The sequence below is a fragment of the Siphateles boraxobius genome, unplaced genomic scaffold (assembly GCF_051911475.1).
Source record: "Siphateles boraxobius isolate OS27281-9 unplaced genomic scaffold, OSU_SipBor_1 25, whole genome shotgun sequence".
NCBI classification, from domain to species: Eukaryota; Metazoa; Chordata; class Actinopteri; order Cypriniformes; family Leuciscidae; genus Siphateles; species Siphateles boraxobius.
The window spans coordinates 5330001-5346378 of NW_027508866.1; the positions used below are offsets into that span (position 1 = coordinate 5330001).

The 16378-nt window shown below is 38.0% G+C and overlaps 2 protein-coding genes across 4 annotated transcripts in view; one reads left to right on the plus strand and one right to left on the minus strand.

Moving 5' to 3' along the window:
• LOC143749689 (oligodendrocyte-myelin glycoprotein) overlaps positions 1-5005 on the plus strand; it is a 6569-nt gene extending 1564 nt beyond the window's left edge. Inside the window, exons 2-4 of one of the 2 annotated variants that reach the window (XM_077242135.1) lie at positions 1932-3195; positions 4061-4117; positions 4339-5005. In XM_077242135.1, the coding sequence (XP_077098250.1) occupies positions 1932-3153 (1222 nt within the window). In that variant the 3' untranslated portion in view covers positions 3154-3195; positions 4061-4117; positions 4339-5005. Of the gene's footprint in view, positions 1-1931; positions 4118-4338 lie in introns of both variants that reach the window. The other variant, XM_077242134.1, reaches the window with a different exon arrangement.
• Positions 1-16378, minus strand: part of nf1b (neurofibromin 1b) — a 94177-nt gene that overhangs the window by 44286 nt on the left and 33513 nt on the right. The window contains exons 25-35 of one of the 2 annotated variants that reach the window (XM_077242115.1): positions 15939-16120; positions 14591-14802; positions 11598-11759; positions 11386-11489; positions 10596-10731; positions 9059-9121; positions 7930-8088; positions 6420-6517; positions 6199-6345; positions 5649-5795; positions 5066-5176 (exon numbers count right to left, since the gene is read on the minus strand). In XM_077242115.1, the coding sequence (XP_077098230.1) occupies positions 5066-5176; positions 5649-5795; positions 6199-6345; positions 6420-6517; positions 7930-8088; positions 9059-9121; positions 10596-10731; positions 11386-11489; positions 11598-11759; positions 14591-14802; positions 15939-16120 (1521 nt within the window). The remainder of the gene's footprint in view (positions 1-5065; positions 5177-5648; positions 5796-6198; positions 6346-6419; positions 6518-7929; positions 8089-9058; positions 9122-10595; positions 10732-11385; positions 11490-11597; positions 11760-14590; positions 14803-15938; positions 16121-16378) is intronic. The other variant, XM_077242116.1, reaches the window with a different exon arrangement.

Consider the following 16378-nt stretch of genomic DNA (forward strand, 5'->3'; position numbering starts at 1 on the left):
ATTAACGTTACCTCGGGTGAGTGGCCTGAGAAACCGAGCATAAAGACAAACTGAGGGCATATAAATCTTTAGATGCCTATAACTATGTGATGAATGGTCTTGACTTGTGGCAACGTTACATTGCGCGGTCCTGCCCAGCGGATTATTCTTTCTTACCAGGTTCTTCAAAAAATCTATCACAACCATGTATACAATCATAGATGATTCACTAATAATCACAATCATTCGGAAAACATTATGCAATAAAATTTCAAATTGGATCCTGTAGGTGATTCTTGCACCCAGAAACACAACAAGATGACATTTAATAAAAATAATAATAATTTACGATCCTTATTATGTAGCCAAATCTGTGCTGGTTTGGATTGGCCGCCTCCAGTTTTCACTTTGTTTTGCCTCCAGCTGAGCTAACGACGTGATGTAATTGTGACGTCGGCGCAAAAGGGGTCTATAATCAGACACAAATGACTCAATATAGTAAGATGTTTATAATCATCATTATTTAGACTCTCCATTATCAGATCCTATCAATTTTAGATCCACTAAAACAGACACACACACACCCAAAGAACACACATTAAAGCTGCAGTAGGTAGTTTTGAGGAAATGTTGACTTAGCCTGAAAATTTGAACAAGCACAACCTACAGGTCCAACCCCCTTGCTCTCTGCTGCGCTACAGCCCTCCCTCCACAGCTCCTCCCCCACAGCTCCTCCCTCCACAGCTCCTCCCTCCACAGCTCCTCCCTCCACAGCTCCTCCCCCACAGCTCCTCCCTCCACAGCTCCTCCCCCACAGCTCCTCACTCCACAGCTCCTCCCCCATAGCTCCTCCCCCACAGCTCCTCCCCCACAGCGGAGCCTGCCGTGAACGCGCAGGCTAGTAAGCAGGACCACCGATGACGGCGGATTATAAACAGTTATGGAACATTCACTAATAGGGACGAAACATCAACAATATGCTTTAAATGGACTATGGCCTGCCCATACTTTGACTACAAACTTGGTCCTCAAATCATTATGTATTTTGCAATACATGTAACTTTATAAGGTTGCACTCTTTCTATAAGTTATAGCTACTAAGATAACGTTAAAGGATTAGTTCATTTTAAAAAAAAACTTTTGCTGATAATTTACTCACCCCCATGTCATCCAAGATGTCCATGTCTTTCTTTCTTCAGTCGAAAAAAAATTAAGTTTTTTGATGAAAACATTCCAGGCTTTTTCTCCTTATAATGGACTTCAATAGGACACAAACGTTTCAAGGACCAAATGACAGTTTCAGCGCAGCTTCAAAGGGCTTTAAACGATACCAGACGATGAATAAGGGTCTTATCTAGCGAAACGATCGGTCATTTCAAAAATAAATAAAAAACTTTAAGTTTTATAAGCACAAATCCTGTTCGAACTCGTTCATCCAAATGAACAAATCTTTTTTCGAGTCATTCGTTCGTTAAATGAACGAAATTACTCCGAAAAAGACTCGTTCAAAATTAACAAATCTTTTTTCGAGTCATTTCGTTCGTTGAATGAACGAAATGACTCGAAAAAAGATTCGTTCATTTGGATGAACGAGTTTGAACAGGAGAGTCACAAACGACGGTACTGTGTATCATCGCGTACACGAGCGTGATTGACACTGCTAAGACATTCCTCCTGGCTCTGATTGGTTGTTTCTGACCGGGAGCGGTGTATTTCTGCAAATGGCAGTAGGACCACAGGGAGGAGCCAGAGGAGCTTGATTTTTTTCACAGATTATCTGTCTCATATTCTACTTTCAGGACATAATGAGAGTTTTAACAAATATTTGTTTGCAAAAGCTACCTACTGGAGCTTTAAAGCCAGTCATGCACACTAGTGCAATACTATAAACAAACAGCATTAGATGCATTCTGCACGCATGTAACAAATAAACCTCTTGCCGTTGTCCACAGGAACACCATGAAGATGCTCGTGTGTTCTGTGATGCCCTGTCTGCTCTTACTGTGGTTTACGTGTACATGTGTACATGCAGAATGTCCCACTGCTTGCTCCTGTAGCGAGAGCCATAGGACAGTTGAGTGTTCCTGGAGGGGGTTTCGGCATCTGCCGATGGGCCTGCAGAGAAACATTCAATCCCTCAACCTGACTCACAATCGGCTATCTGACCTTGATCACCACCTAAGCTCCTTCACACATCTGCGCATCCTAGACATCTCCTATAACCGTCTTCTTCATTTCCCAGCATCACTCCCAAGGGCGCTGTGGGAAATCAACATCTCAGGAAACCGCCTACGTGTACTTAACAAGGATGACACAGCGTTCCAGTGGAACCTCAGAGTTCTGGACCTGTCCGTCAACAAGCTGGAGCGTGTGGTCTTCATCAACAACACGCTCCCCAACCTGAAGGCTCTCAACCTCAGTCACAACAAGTTCTGGACCGTGCCGACCAACATGCCCCAAAACCTGGAGGTGGTAGATCTATCCCACAACACTCTGGTCCAGATTCTGCCGGGGTCCCTGATCCGGCTACACCGGCTGGCTCAGTTCTACCTGCATGCAAACCACTTTACTATGATCTGTGAAGGGGCATTCGAGCATCTCCAAGGTCTGAAGCTCATTACTCTAGGGGACAATCCCTGGGCTTGTGAAGAAACTGCCAACATCAGCCACCTGTTGCTGTGGACCAAACACACATCCGCCAGAGTGTTGGGCTGCCCCTGCCACACCTGGCACACCTGCGGAGAAGCTCACCTGTCCAGGACAGGGAGCGGGCACTTTGGCACCTACACGCTGTCTCCATACGTCTTTGGAACAGAGGAGCCAAGCCATCCATATGTACAAGCGGTCACCACACACTCCTGGACAGGGACGTCACTCCTAAACACCAGGGATGACCAAACAGGATCTCGAAGCACCAAGAAACAGGAGTCTTTCAGAAAGGGTCTTCTCTTTACCTCGACTTCAGAGGTTACCGATTCAAATATTCACTCAAGCACAGAAGGCCCGGTCGACTTGTTCACCACCACCCGCAGGACCACCACTCTCCGCACAAGGAGCGTGAAGAGACCCAATCAGAACCTCAGCAGAAACACAAGCTCAGGACGCAGTGCCGGCTCGCTCTACACATCAGTCTGCTGTCTGTTCCTCCTGGTGGCCATGACACAACGGCTCTGAGGGTCACATGGTGCTTCTAAACTGGAACATACTAAAAATCAGGTTAACAAATGGATATGATACTTTGCATTTTCATTTCACTTTTGTGTTCAACATATCATGAAAACTTAAAATGAACTTCCAAAACAGAACAGTCTCGCAGTATAACCTCCATCTGCTGATGTAGAGCAGCAACAAGCAGGATCATTGAACATACAAGTTTACATGGAAGGAATGAATGCAGAAGCATTTCATATGTTAATCAGACTAACTTTACTCAGATTAACTGACAATCCAATTAGCTTAAAAACGTTTCTGTTAATTTAAATGCATGAGTGTTAATACTACAATAAAACTAAAGCTAAAAAATAAACATGAACAAAAAGCATCTTATTCTTTGTGGTTATATTATATTTGCATGTAAAGTTTAATTTAAACAAATAAATCAGTCGATGAAATGCACAGAAAGCTTCCTATCATGTTTTAAAGCTACTGACAACCAGCAGGGACACTTGATCAAGATGATCTAAGCACTTTCAGGTCACAAACACTTTGACAATCACCTTAAACCAGTTTGGAGAAACCACCGATCACGTTCTATAAACACAGCTTAAGCTGATGCTAACAGGATTTTCCATATGGGAAAGCAGTTTTTTTCTCTCTCACCATAATGCATTCACTATCATGGCTGGAGACATGATAAACGGTCAGGTTACCCAGCTATGTAGGAAAAAAAACTTTTGCCATAAAGAAAACTCAAGTCAGTCTTACGTGATGTTACCATGATACATCATGAAAAGCAAACAAACCATTTGTTAAACAAAAGGAAATCTTGTGAACATGATCTTTCCATCACTGACCCTCCTTCTGAAGAATCATGTGACTTCTTGTTCAGGTGTCATTATTAAAAGCATCTGCATCTGTCTAGGGACACTGCACATCACCACTCGCAGAGATATAACATTAACGCTGAACAACACTGCTGGTGAGTATGTGGGGAACGATTTCAGCTTTAAATTATTTCTTTGCCAAGTGTTAAACATTAAATTCTGATTTATGCTTAACCTTCTATAAATATAAATTATTTTTTATCTGAAAAAAAATTATTTGATGATATTTGTGTTAAACACAACTGTGGAAATAGTAAAAAAAAAAAAAAAAAAAAAATTGTGACATGATTTTTGTGTTTTGGTATGTTGTTCTCAGATCAGAGAAATGGCTTTAAGAGTGGACAGCTGTGTGGTGCTGCTGGTTGTGATGTCTGGCTGTATGCTGGTCCAAATGCAGCATGCTACTAGTGCAAATATCACTACTGCATTTAACTACACCAGCAACAGCACGACCCAAAATATCAATAGTACTACTTCACCCACATCAGTCCCCAGCAGGAGTGCGACTACCCAGAACACGAATGGCGCTGGTTCCTCCGGCGGAGCAAATGAGGTTATGAACAACATGTCATCCAGCTTCAACAAAAACACCACAGACCACAAACCTTTTAGCAGTTCCTCCTCTTCCTCCATGACTTGCTGCTTCAAGCTTCCGCTGTCTGTGCTCATGGTTCTGCGCTTTCTACACATTATACAATAACTATCGACCTCTCTTGTGCTTCAAATGTAGACAATCAAATAAGATTCTTCAGAGACTTAAGAGTCTGTTCCTGAAATGCTACAAAACTTTTGTAGATGTTGCGCAGCTTGTAACAAACAGCTTTTTGCTTAATATTATGTAATAATATTTAAAAATATTGTACTATTACTATTATTGTAGTAAAATGCTGTAATATCTTTAAAGATTTCCCTTTGTTGATTATATGATCTATTTGTTATTAGTTAATTGGTTGTTCTCAGAAGCAATAAAACTTCGAACAAAAGAACGTGTGCTTTTCTAATTCTTTTGCAGTATGCACCATGTCAGGTTTATGAAGGTTTACCTGCGAGTCACATAGTAAAACACAGGGTTTCCGTTCTTCGAGGTTCCCGCCTGGTAAAAGATGTTAAGAGTCTTCAATGCTTTAAACTCTTCTTTCTCATGCACCTGGTGTCTAAAGAAAAAGAAAAACAGTTAATCATTTACTGACACTGCAAGAAACTAATATATAAAAGAACTTGCAAACTTGAAGGGAATCATATATCAAATGTGCAACGTCCAACTTCAGTTTAAATAAAAACAGTCAAATGCAATTAAAAAAAAAAAAACAATTAAATAAAACTGAGAGTAATATTATTATTAGGTCTCATTTTGCAATAAAAAAAACGAGTCATCTCTAAAGCAAGATGCATTTACAAAGAAAAAAATTATACATGTATCCTTTTTTGTTAAGGTTTTTTACAGAAAATGTGTGTGTATTTTTCTTACTCTAGAGCCAAATAGTAATTTCTGGGGTATAAGTATAAATGTAAAAAAAACAAAAAAAATATTTGAATCTATTTTAAGAATGTTTAGATGTTGTTGTTTTTCCCCCCCAGAAAACAAGAAAAAAAAAACTTATTTTTTTAACATTGAGCAACTTTTACCTGGTCATAAACTCCTCAAATTTGGAGCTGGTGAGATTCAGGCTTGACCAATGAGTATCTGCCACAGGTTTGTGTTCTGGGGGACCCAGGTAAGCAAGAAGGGTGGCCATCTTATCGAAGGGCCTCCTTCCAACAGCTTTATGATCCCTGAAGATTATGTAAAATGATACTCTGATTGGCTGAAACTTCATTGAGAATCATCAATAATTCTATTGCTTATGTTACAATATTTTACTGATGGATAAATATAAAGCATGACAGAAAATGTACAACCTAGTCAGTCAGAATGATGGAAGATTAATATTTTTACAATAAATCAGCTGTTCTTTAAAGACAGCATTTTTTGAAAACAATCCGATCAGAGAAAAACAAATTGAGGGGTAAAAGTGAAATCGAAGTGAAATTTTGAGATTTGAATGAGCAAAAAAATTACAAGATTTAATTTAAAAAAAAAAAAAGCCCAAACTGCACTTGCACTTTCAATAACAGTCTCTTGGATATTGGCCCTATGAGCTGGATGACAACACGGGTCACACACTGCCCTGCTCACCTGTTACTAGACAAATACTGGCCGATTTTCTCTTGGTTGTTCCACAGCAGCCTGTGCAGGGCCAAAACGTTCCCATCACTAATAAAGGACAGGCTGTGGTTGAGCGAGTCACTCGCTGGACAGTCAGAGGCGATGTCAAGGAAAAATCTAGAAGAAAACCCAAAGGTTACCCTTGCTGGTGGCAGGAATCAAATCCTGAAGCCCAATGATTGCTTTCTTACCCTCTGGCTGCATCAAAATTACTCTTCACAAAGTCATTAAAAGGCCTCATGTGCTCTTCTTTTGTGAACAAAACATGGTTGGCAATACTTTGGAGGATCTGCAGACACGTGAAAAATGAAATAAGATCAACTTTAACTGAACGTGTCTATTAAAAAGTCCAAGTCTTTCTGTTTTGTTTACAACTTTATTGTATATTGATGTCCTGCATCACAAGATCTTTCATCATGCTTCCTTTAATGCATGGCCTTAACTGTACTTTACTTTTAAGTCATTTTACAACTATTAAGTGGGTTTTAGGCATTATTTTAGTGGCTTTTTGCTTAAATAAACCCTGCTAGAAGGTTTTTAGGGCTGGACCGGAATATTCGTTCGTTGGGTTGGTATTCGATTTTCATTATTTGGATTTGAATATTCTGGGGAATTATTGTTTTTTCCGCACACCTGGCATCCCCCTCGAAAGGGTTCTCATGTGCGCTTGAAAATGTTTACACTATAAAATCTGCCGAAATACAATATTCTTTTTTACAATTTTCTTAGATTAGCCGTTTTTATTAGGATGGACAGTTGAAACAATAGGTTAACAATTATATGTTACATCGCAGCCACGGAAACATTTGGATTCATGACGAATGAGAGAGTTGTGCGTGAGCCCATAAAAATGTAAGCTTTGTCAGCTTTGTATTCTTGTTTGCGATCTGGTCTCCTGATTATCAGTATTTAACAATATTCAATTAGTTATTCCACTGGACATGGAATCTCTTGTTTCTTTTCCCAAATCTTCACTCAAGTCTCACCCATTTTTGCAGAGGATTATAAATGTTTCTTCCTTTGTTTCGCTTTTAATTAGGCTTATTATATTCGCATTCTTTACTGTGGTATCCTAAAGTAGAAAAAAAACACTGTAGGACAGGTAGCCTAACTTTTTATTTGCATGTCAAATTCTTTTTAACACAGCTTGTGCTTGTTATTAGACTTGGTAAGGCACGTAAAATTTATTTGTACAAATTCTTTTTAACACAGCTTGTGCTTGTTATTAGACTTGGTAAGGCACGTAAAATTTATTTGTAAAGCGCGTTTCATACACACGTGTGATTTTAGTTTCGATTTCTCTGGCAGCGCAAAAACAAACATAGCCTAAATTTCTTGACACTGAGGAAGATAAAATTCACTCTTTAACAACAAGTAGAAAACTTGAAGATATTAGAAAAGAGATGGTCTCTTTCCTGCTCGTGTCCCACATCCCTGATCCCTCTCAAAGCGCAGAGCGGTAGGCTTAGACTATATCATGCGTCTTTGTGTGGAAATATAAAACGAATTAAAAAAAATAACTTTATTATATTATTTAAGTAACCATTATTTACTGATATTTATTTCAGTACTTTACAGGCATTAGTGTATTGTTTCATTGACCAACAAAAGCTGGTACAACTGTTATTTTACAGCATGGACAATTTCTTTTTCTTTTTTTTAAACTAGCATTATCTCATTCTCTATGCCAAAAACTCTCACCTTTGACATGAGTTTGAGGCCTCTCTCTATCCTGGGCGGAGGCTTTTTGTCGAGAATCCCAGCTTCATAAGGAGAGACTATAGCCGGGTTCACGAAACGCAGGAACATGGCACTACCTACAGCTCCAATACTGTTCTGAGGGAAACGCTGACTCACAACCTGAAACCAAGACACACAAACACACATAGGAACATATAAGGATGGTATTATGGCTGGGGTAACATGGCACCATTTCATTAAGATAGTTATAAACCAGAACCAAAATCTCTTACATTTACAAGTCAAATCACACACTCTCAAAAAGAAAGGTACAAAAGCTGTCACTGTGGCGGTACCTTTTCAAAAGGTACACCTTTGTACCTAAAGAGTGCATTTTAGTCCCTCAAAGGTACATATTGGTACCAAAAGTTTACATATTAGTACCTAAATGGTACATATTAGAACCCTTTTGAAGGGCACTGTCCCAGTGACAGCTTTTGTACCTTTTTTTCTGAGCGTGCACTATACTCTGGATTAGTGGAGTATCTGGATTAATGATATCTGTTGATAAGATGATAACATGAGGTTCTGTAAGGGAACTATCTAAATGAAAAGGCACCAGGAGCTTTAGAGTTAAAGTGTAGAAAGCAGTTTGAAGCCATTAAACAGTCTAGTGATGGCGGAGGTCTTCACCAGTGAGTGACCTTCAAGAGTGTTAGAGAAGAAAAAAGCAAAGCATTTAAAATTGCACTACAGAGAAATTTTGTTTCCTTTACTCAGAATTAACGTTTCAGGTTGAACGATCAAGCATAAAATCATTCTAACATTCAAGAAGGGGCGGAGTTCGTTACTAAATTACATTACCCACAATGCACCACTGCATTCAATGGCCTGATCATTTCCAAACCTCAGTCCTGAGAGTTACGGCCCATGCAAAGATGATGTCCGGAGCTACAGAGTTTGTTGTGTTTTTTTTTTTGGTGTTGGTGCTAAGAGGTACATTCAGTGAAATCTCAGCTTGCCAAAAATCAGGAAATTAGTAGATATGATTTGATGTAATGACAGTAATGCAGGCCAGAGGTGCACAAGAGTCTTAGATTAATGAAGTGAATCAGGACAGGAAGCAGATACATCCGCCATTCACACTTACTGCTTTCCTCACTTCCTTTCTGTCTTTGACAGATGCTTTAGACAGGAGAGAGTGACAAGTAGCCTACAGGACAGAAATGAGCACAAACAAGTCACGGCACAAGCTAGCATGCACGCACGCACGCACGCACGCACGCAAGCACGCACACACACACTCACGCGTTCCCTTACTACCAGGCTCGTGTGGAATGGGCTTCTCCAATTTGAACCGCTGGCAATAATCATAATTGGATATTTAAACAAACTAGGTATAAATAAAAAGAATATTGTAAATAGTTTTATCTAATTTAATAATGCTGTGAGCTATCAATGAGTATAAACACTACTATTCAAACATTTGGGGTTGAACTGGGGTAAAAAACAAATGTTTGATATTTATATTTATAAATATATATATATATATATATTTTTTTTTTACAGGATTCTTTGATAAATAGAAAGATCAAATGAACAGCAATGATTTGAAATATGAATCTTTTGTAATATTATAACTGTCTTTACTGTAATTTTTGATTAATTTAACATATCCTTGCTGAATAAAAGTATTGATTTCTTTAATAAAAACTTACTGGCCCCAAATGTTTGTTTATTCAACCTGTTTAAGCGTGTAACCATTTTAATTCATTCTGCAAAATTCCACAGATTTTCCTGCACAACAGGCTTCATTTCTGAAACACATGTAAAATTAATTTCTTTATAAATCATTAAAAACTATACATAACACTATGCTTTCACACTTCAAGGCAAAAATGTATCTAAGAATGGTTTACAAACCACACAAATTCTTTCAGTACAGAAAATAAGAAAAAGGTTTGCTCAATCTGCATGGGCCTTCTCATCATCACACACTCGAAACTTATATCAAATATGTTTTTGAAATAAACCACTTCAGATTTTAAAGTCAACATGATTTGCCATTCACATGAAAGTGAAAGTGACACGTGATGACCAAGTATGGTAACCCATACTTGGAATTTGACCTCTGCATTTAACCCATCCAAGTGCGTGCACACACATTAGGAGCAGAGTAGTGAGTAGTAGACACACACACACTGCAAACGTGGATACACACACCCGGAGCAGCGGGCAGCCTTGAGTGGCGCCCGGGGAGCGATTGGGGGTTCGGTGCCTTGCTCAAGGACACCTCAGTCATATTCCTGCCGGTACTGGAATCGAACCAGCAACCTTTGGGTCACCAGTCCAATTCTGTTACCATTAGGCCAGAAACGTCAAGTAAATTTTGATTCAATGTTGACGTTAAACTGTTTAATTTCGACAATCAGTCTTCACAGCAAAACTGAAGCATATTTGACATTAGTGATATCATCATACATATTAACACAGACATCCACAATAATTTAATAATGCTGTCAGCTATCAATGAGTATATACATTACTATGCAAACATTTGGGGTTGAACTGGGGTAAAAAAAACAAATGTCTGATATTTAGAGAAAAAAATGTCAAACAATTTTTGCAGTTTGTGGAGAAAGTAACTCCACAAACTGCAAACAGAAGAAACAAGTCTTCAGTCTCACCTGAAAGAGACAGTGACAGACACTGCGGAGCTGAGGAGGGAACTCGCCCGATGAGCTGATTATGGCCTGAAAGAAGCGATCGGTCATCCGTAACAGATTGCGCTGGTTCTCCTCCAAATTCTCACCGGTCTCGAGTCTGAGGGAAAAACACAACCGGATCATCTCCAAACAGAAGCTAAACATCACAAGTCCGCTGTATTTACTGGATAACATCACTGTTATAACTTTAATTTATTTTATTTTATAATTTACTCACCCTCAAGTTGTTCCAAACCTTAATTAACTTTTTTTTTCTGCTGAACACAAAGCAAGATATTTTGAAAAATAAGGGTAAGCAATCAGTCTATGGGCCCAACTGGGGTATGGAAAGGACTGGAACAAATCGAGGGTGAGTAAATGACAGAATTTTCATTTTTGGGTGTCACAACACCAAAATACCCCCCCCAAAAAAAACAAATAATTACCAAAAATGGTTAATTTCTTACATAGAATTACACCCAAAGAAATCCTTCAAATCAAACATCGAGGATTTTGTGGCCAATTATTCCCCACACAAAACACACAGTGGTCGACACAAACCAGTTTATTCTCGTCACAAGTTAAACTCTATTCAAATTAGTCTGGGTTAAATTCTCTTTCACTTTGGCTAGTTTTGTACTGTACAGGGTTTGAGAATGACCTGTACATACTGCCTCTGCCTAATTTGGCTAGCGTCTATCAAGTGACAGGTGAATTTGCACCAACACACCAGTTGAGAAGCACTGATTTAATGTGTCAGTCGGACAGATACCTTGTGGGATCCACCTCGAAGCTCAACATCTGCCACTCGGCACCAGTGATCACTCCCCTGAGCAACGGCTCCAATAACTTCTGTAGATACGTGGCCCCATACACCTGAAAGAAGGAGTTTCCATGTTACACAGAGGGAAACTTAATCCGGATCATTTGCCACTTTGAATTGTCATTTGACTTCAGTGCATGCCAGGGGAAGAGTGGAGGCACCTTAAAGCAGAACGTCATGATTTTACTAGCCAGGCTGTTGCCGCGGAACAATGTTTGCATGGAATCGGCCAACTCCACTTCCTTGGAGAACATATTCCACAGAAGCTGATACAACAGATGTCTCGAATCGAAGAGAGACACCAGAACACGTGCCAGTTCATCCTGAAAAGACCAGATTCAGATTATTTTATTTAATTCCATGTCAGCATTCAAAGCTATTTTCATGGCAAAAATTCTATTATATCATATAAATACAATAAAAACAAAACAAATATAAACAACAAGTCTTTTTTTAAATTAACATGATAAAAAATCCAAAACCTTTTCAGGCATAATCTCATTAAATATGTCCTTCAATGAAGTAACTTCATAAAAGAGCATTCTGCTTGCGTTAAGTCCAGGACAATCTAATAAAATATGTTTGACAAATAAGGGAATTTTACAAAACATACATAAAGTTGGGTCTTCACCTTTAAGCAAAAAAGCAAGAGTCAAACTTTTTAGTTTTAAAATTGATAAAAAAAAGTCTGTTTGTTATTTCCGGATGAGTTTCATACAACTTATTATTCTTGTACATATTCCACTCTTCTTTCCACTTATTTAAAATATATCGGTTAATAATCGGTCTGATATCTGAAGGAGGAATTTGACATTTATTAACTTCCTGATTAAGAGCTGCCTTAGCAGCTGCCTGAAAAGACCAAACACCAGAATAACTAAAGAAGCACTCAGACTATGAGTTTACAGTTCAATCATACACAGATTGATATTAAAAAAAATAAACTGGTGAGTGTTAACACTTGTGCCTCATTTAAAAAAAGTTATACATAGGTCCATAGAGGACAAAAATGTCCATGTCAAAAAACTCATAAAAATTTGAAGCTTGGGAGCAGACTTAAGTTTGGTATCATTTTAAAGACCCTTGGCAGATTATTGCTGAAGTAAACAAAAATGAATAAGTAAATGCAGAAAAAAGTTATATAGATTTAAGTTTATGAAAATGATTTATGAAAATGATTTTATATAAAATATAAATTTTATAAAACAAGTTGAACTCTAAAACAGCTAGAAAATCAAAGCCATAAATATAAATAAGTTGTGTTCCAAATTTGAGGTTGATATCTCAAAAAATGAGCTTTCAGTAAGATTTTGTTTGGGCGCAGTAACAGATTTTCCTAACTGGGTGCCAGCAAAAGTTTTAATGGGTTTCAATGGGGCCATTTTTGTCCAAAAGGCGCTGAGTGGGAGTATTTTGTGTACCTAGTGCAAAAAATATTTTTTTAAGGAAATAGCGGTGGAATAGTAAAGTTACAATAAAAATACACACCTGTGCCAAATTTGATGCAGTTGGCATTAACACAGGCAAAGTGATAAAAAAAAAAATAATACTGAAAAGGCCAAAAATGTCCCTAAGGAGGCACAGTTCATATTAATGCATTTACAAACGCAATTTATATTTGGTAATACTTTGATGATCCACTTTAGACATTTTACTAACTATAAGGAAATTTGCACCTACATGTCTACTAGCAGTCATTAGAGTATAAGCAGACTGTTTGATTCTTATCTGCTAACACTTTATGTTGATAGTTCCCCAACAGACATTATACTGATTTAAAGTTACAAGTAACTTTGTAACTACATGTCAACTTATTCTATTAACCCTAACCCTGACGGTCTACTACAGTCAAACAATACTGTAATGTGAGTTAGTTGACATGTAGTAGGAAAGTTACTTAAAGTTAGTAGAATGTCTAAAGTTGACCATCAAAATAAAGCGTAACCTTATCCCCTGGTTTAAGTCTAGTCCCAGACTAAAAATGCATTATTGAGCTGTTTTAACTGAAAGTAACTTTCATTGACATATCTTAAAACATGTCAATGCCATTGTTTTGTCTCAGATGCACACAACTAATTTTTTTCTAAGGCATGTTTAAAAATGTCCAATTTGAACTAAGGCCTAATCCTGACCTAATTTAAGATCTGTCTGTGAAACCAGGCCTATAGTTTTGTCACAATAATAAAGAAAGAAAGAATTAGGGAACTCAAAGATTGGTATCTGGGCCAATTAAGCATTTTTTTAACTTATCGATATCCTCGATCCTAAACCTGATCCTTTATTTTACGTCAGATGCATACAAGAAGTTTATATCAGTAGTTCCATATTCATAATTGTGACCACACAGTCTGTTTACAATGTCTACCATTGTAACAGATGTTTACATCTACCTATGTCTTATTATTAGAATTATATAAAATATTACTATAGTTATTGTTATATTGGATATTGTAGTAATAGATGCCCCTTTTTTATATTTGAGCCCCTGTATCGGCAGATACTCAATGACTAAAAACTTGATTGGGACATCCTTACATTTTATAATAAGTTTTTTTAATATATTTTTCATAATAACTTTAGCATTTTCTGGAGAAAAAGCAAGGGGTTGAAAAAAGGGTTTAAGAAGTGTGTTAAATTACAGGTCAACTACTCTCAAAAAATTATATATATTTTATATATATATAAGTTAATAAATATCTTAGCCTATATGGGGGGCCTTTGAGTCAAAAAGGTTGAGAACCACTGGTCATGGTAAAATTAATGAAAAATGACACAATAAAATAAATAAATAAAAAGATGCAGCGTTAAAGATGAAACATTAAACCCAAACACTGATTTATAGAGAAAGAGAATGATGATGATAATAATATAGATGGATAAATAGAAGCAGGACAAAAAGCTATTTAATATGTAAAAATGTCTCAGAAAGAAGGAATCATTGCCAAATCAGTATGCAAATAATCATTGTTTGTATTGTACATTTGTATTGTAAATCACGGGAAGATTTTAAAGCTTTAACGTTACAATTCTAAAAAGTAAAAAGTTGACGTTTATAAAATAATAAAAAATATGCTGCATAGTGAATTGTGAAGAACAGTTTGAAATGGAGCCAAATTAATTCTTCATCTTGTACAGATTTGCATAATGTACCCACCCACTGGGAACAAGGCACCACACTGGCCAGCGCCATGGCGATAGGCAACTCCCCCTGGTCCCCCATCATTGTGACAAGTTCCACAAGTCTCTCAAAGCGATCAGCCAGAGCAGTCTCTGCCAGCGTGTCAAACTCTGTCCCCTGCTGCAGGATCTTAGTGAGGACCTCCATGAAAGTAGCCCTGGTCTGAAGGTCCTTATGATAGCCCAGCCCTGCAGGAGAGCAGCACACGCATAAGGCCACATTTACACATAGCCGGGTATTTAGAGAAACGAATATCCCCCCCCTGTTTCCAATAATAACATCCTGCACACAACATCGTTTTCAAAAAAGTTGTCATTTACATCAACCCGCATAAATACGCCGTCGAGCGCCATGCCAAACTGGGCGCTCACATTCGCTCACATACGCTTTTCTGGCGTATAATGTGACGTTTGAGAACCTAAAACCCCGTTTCTCCCAGTTGACACGGCAACACATAACCGGCATTATCAGAAATCTCCACTTTGGCCGGAGTTTTTAGAAATAATCGTTTTCTGTGATAAAAGCGGGGTTTTCGTGTAAATGAGAGGCCAAACCGCAGGGAAATATCTGCGTCTTCCCTTCGTATAAACGGAGCATAAAGCTTGATGATGTGAGTTACAAAGTGCTTACTATATACTGTGAGAGATTGTCACAAAAAGCAATTTTATGTTCGGTAGATTATAAGTGACGTTAAAGTCAAGTATGGTAACCCATACTCAGAATTTGTCCTCTGCATTTAACCCATCCAAGTTAGTGCCTACACATTAGAAGCAGCGAGTAGTGAACACACACACACACACACGGCGCCCGGGGAGCGATTGCTCAAGGACACCTCACTTCCCCACCTACATATGTATAAAAGTTTCTGCTTAGTTATAATATGTAAATTTATATTCAGGGGCAGTTATATATATGTATATATATAATAACTAAGCAGAAACTTTTATCCAAAGCAACTTACAAATAAGGAATACAAGCAATAATACAAGAAGTGCTAGCAATGCAAAGTTTGAAAGATCATTCAGAATAGTAGATGCTAGAACAGGGAAGGATTAAGAAATAGTGAAACCATTGTGGAAGATTTATTAACTGCAACTGCAAGTTTAACTAAAGATTAACATTTTGATATATGACCGTTTTAAAGTGTTCAAATGGGTAAAAAAAATTTTTAATAAAATATGTAAACATGTATAAAACGTAAAAACATAATAAAAGGAAATAAAAAAAGGCAAAGGAAAAAAAAATGATAAAAATAAAACAAGGCTGGTTTAGTGGTTTATGAATTTAAAGTGTTAGTTGAGAGGTTGTGGCTCGGTTGTCCCACCAATAGAGTGCATGAGTCCGCTGTCCACATTGGCATTGAGCAGGTTGGACATGGCCAAGACGGTGCAGTGCCGTAAAGACGCCAATCGCCTGGACATCCCCCGTTTGCGTCCGATTACCTGCTGACCCTCGTCCTCCACCTCACTGCAGTCGTTCAGCAGGTTCATGAACAGAGTAAAGTACCTGGGGAGTAAAGCAGGAGGCAGGGTGATGGGGTGTAAATATTAATCGTAGTGCTGGGCGGTTTGACCAAAAATGTATTCACGTTTTTTTTTTTTCAAAATAATGCCGGTTTTCCGGTTTATGACGGGTTTTTTTTTTTCATGCATAATCAGGTGTTCAAAGTATTTTCTACTGGTTGAGAGAGGAATTACTGCATAAATTGTCTTAGGATGGTCTGTTTTACTGTCTGTGTCATTAGTGAATATTGTAGAATAGAAT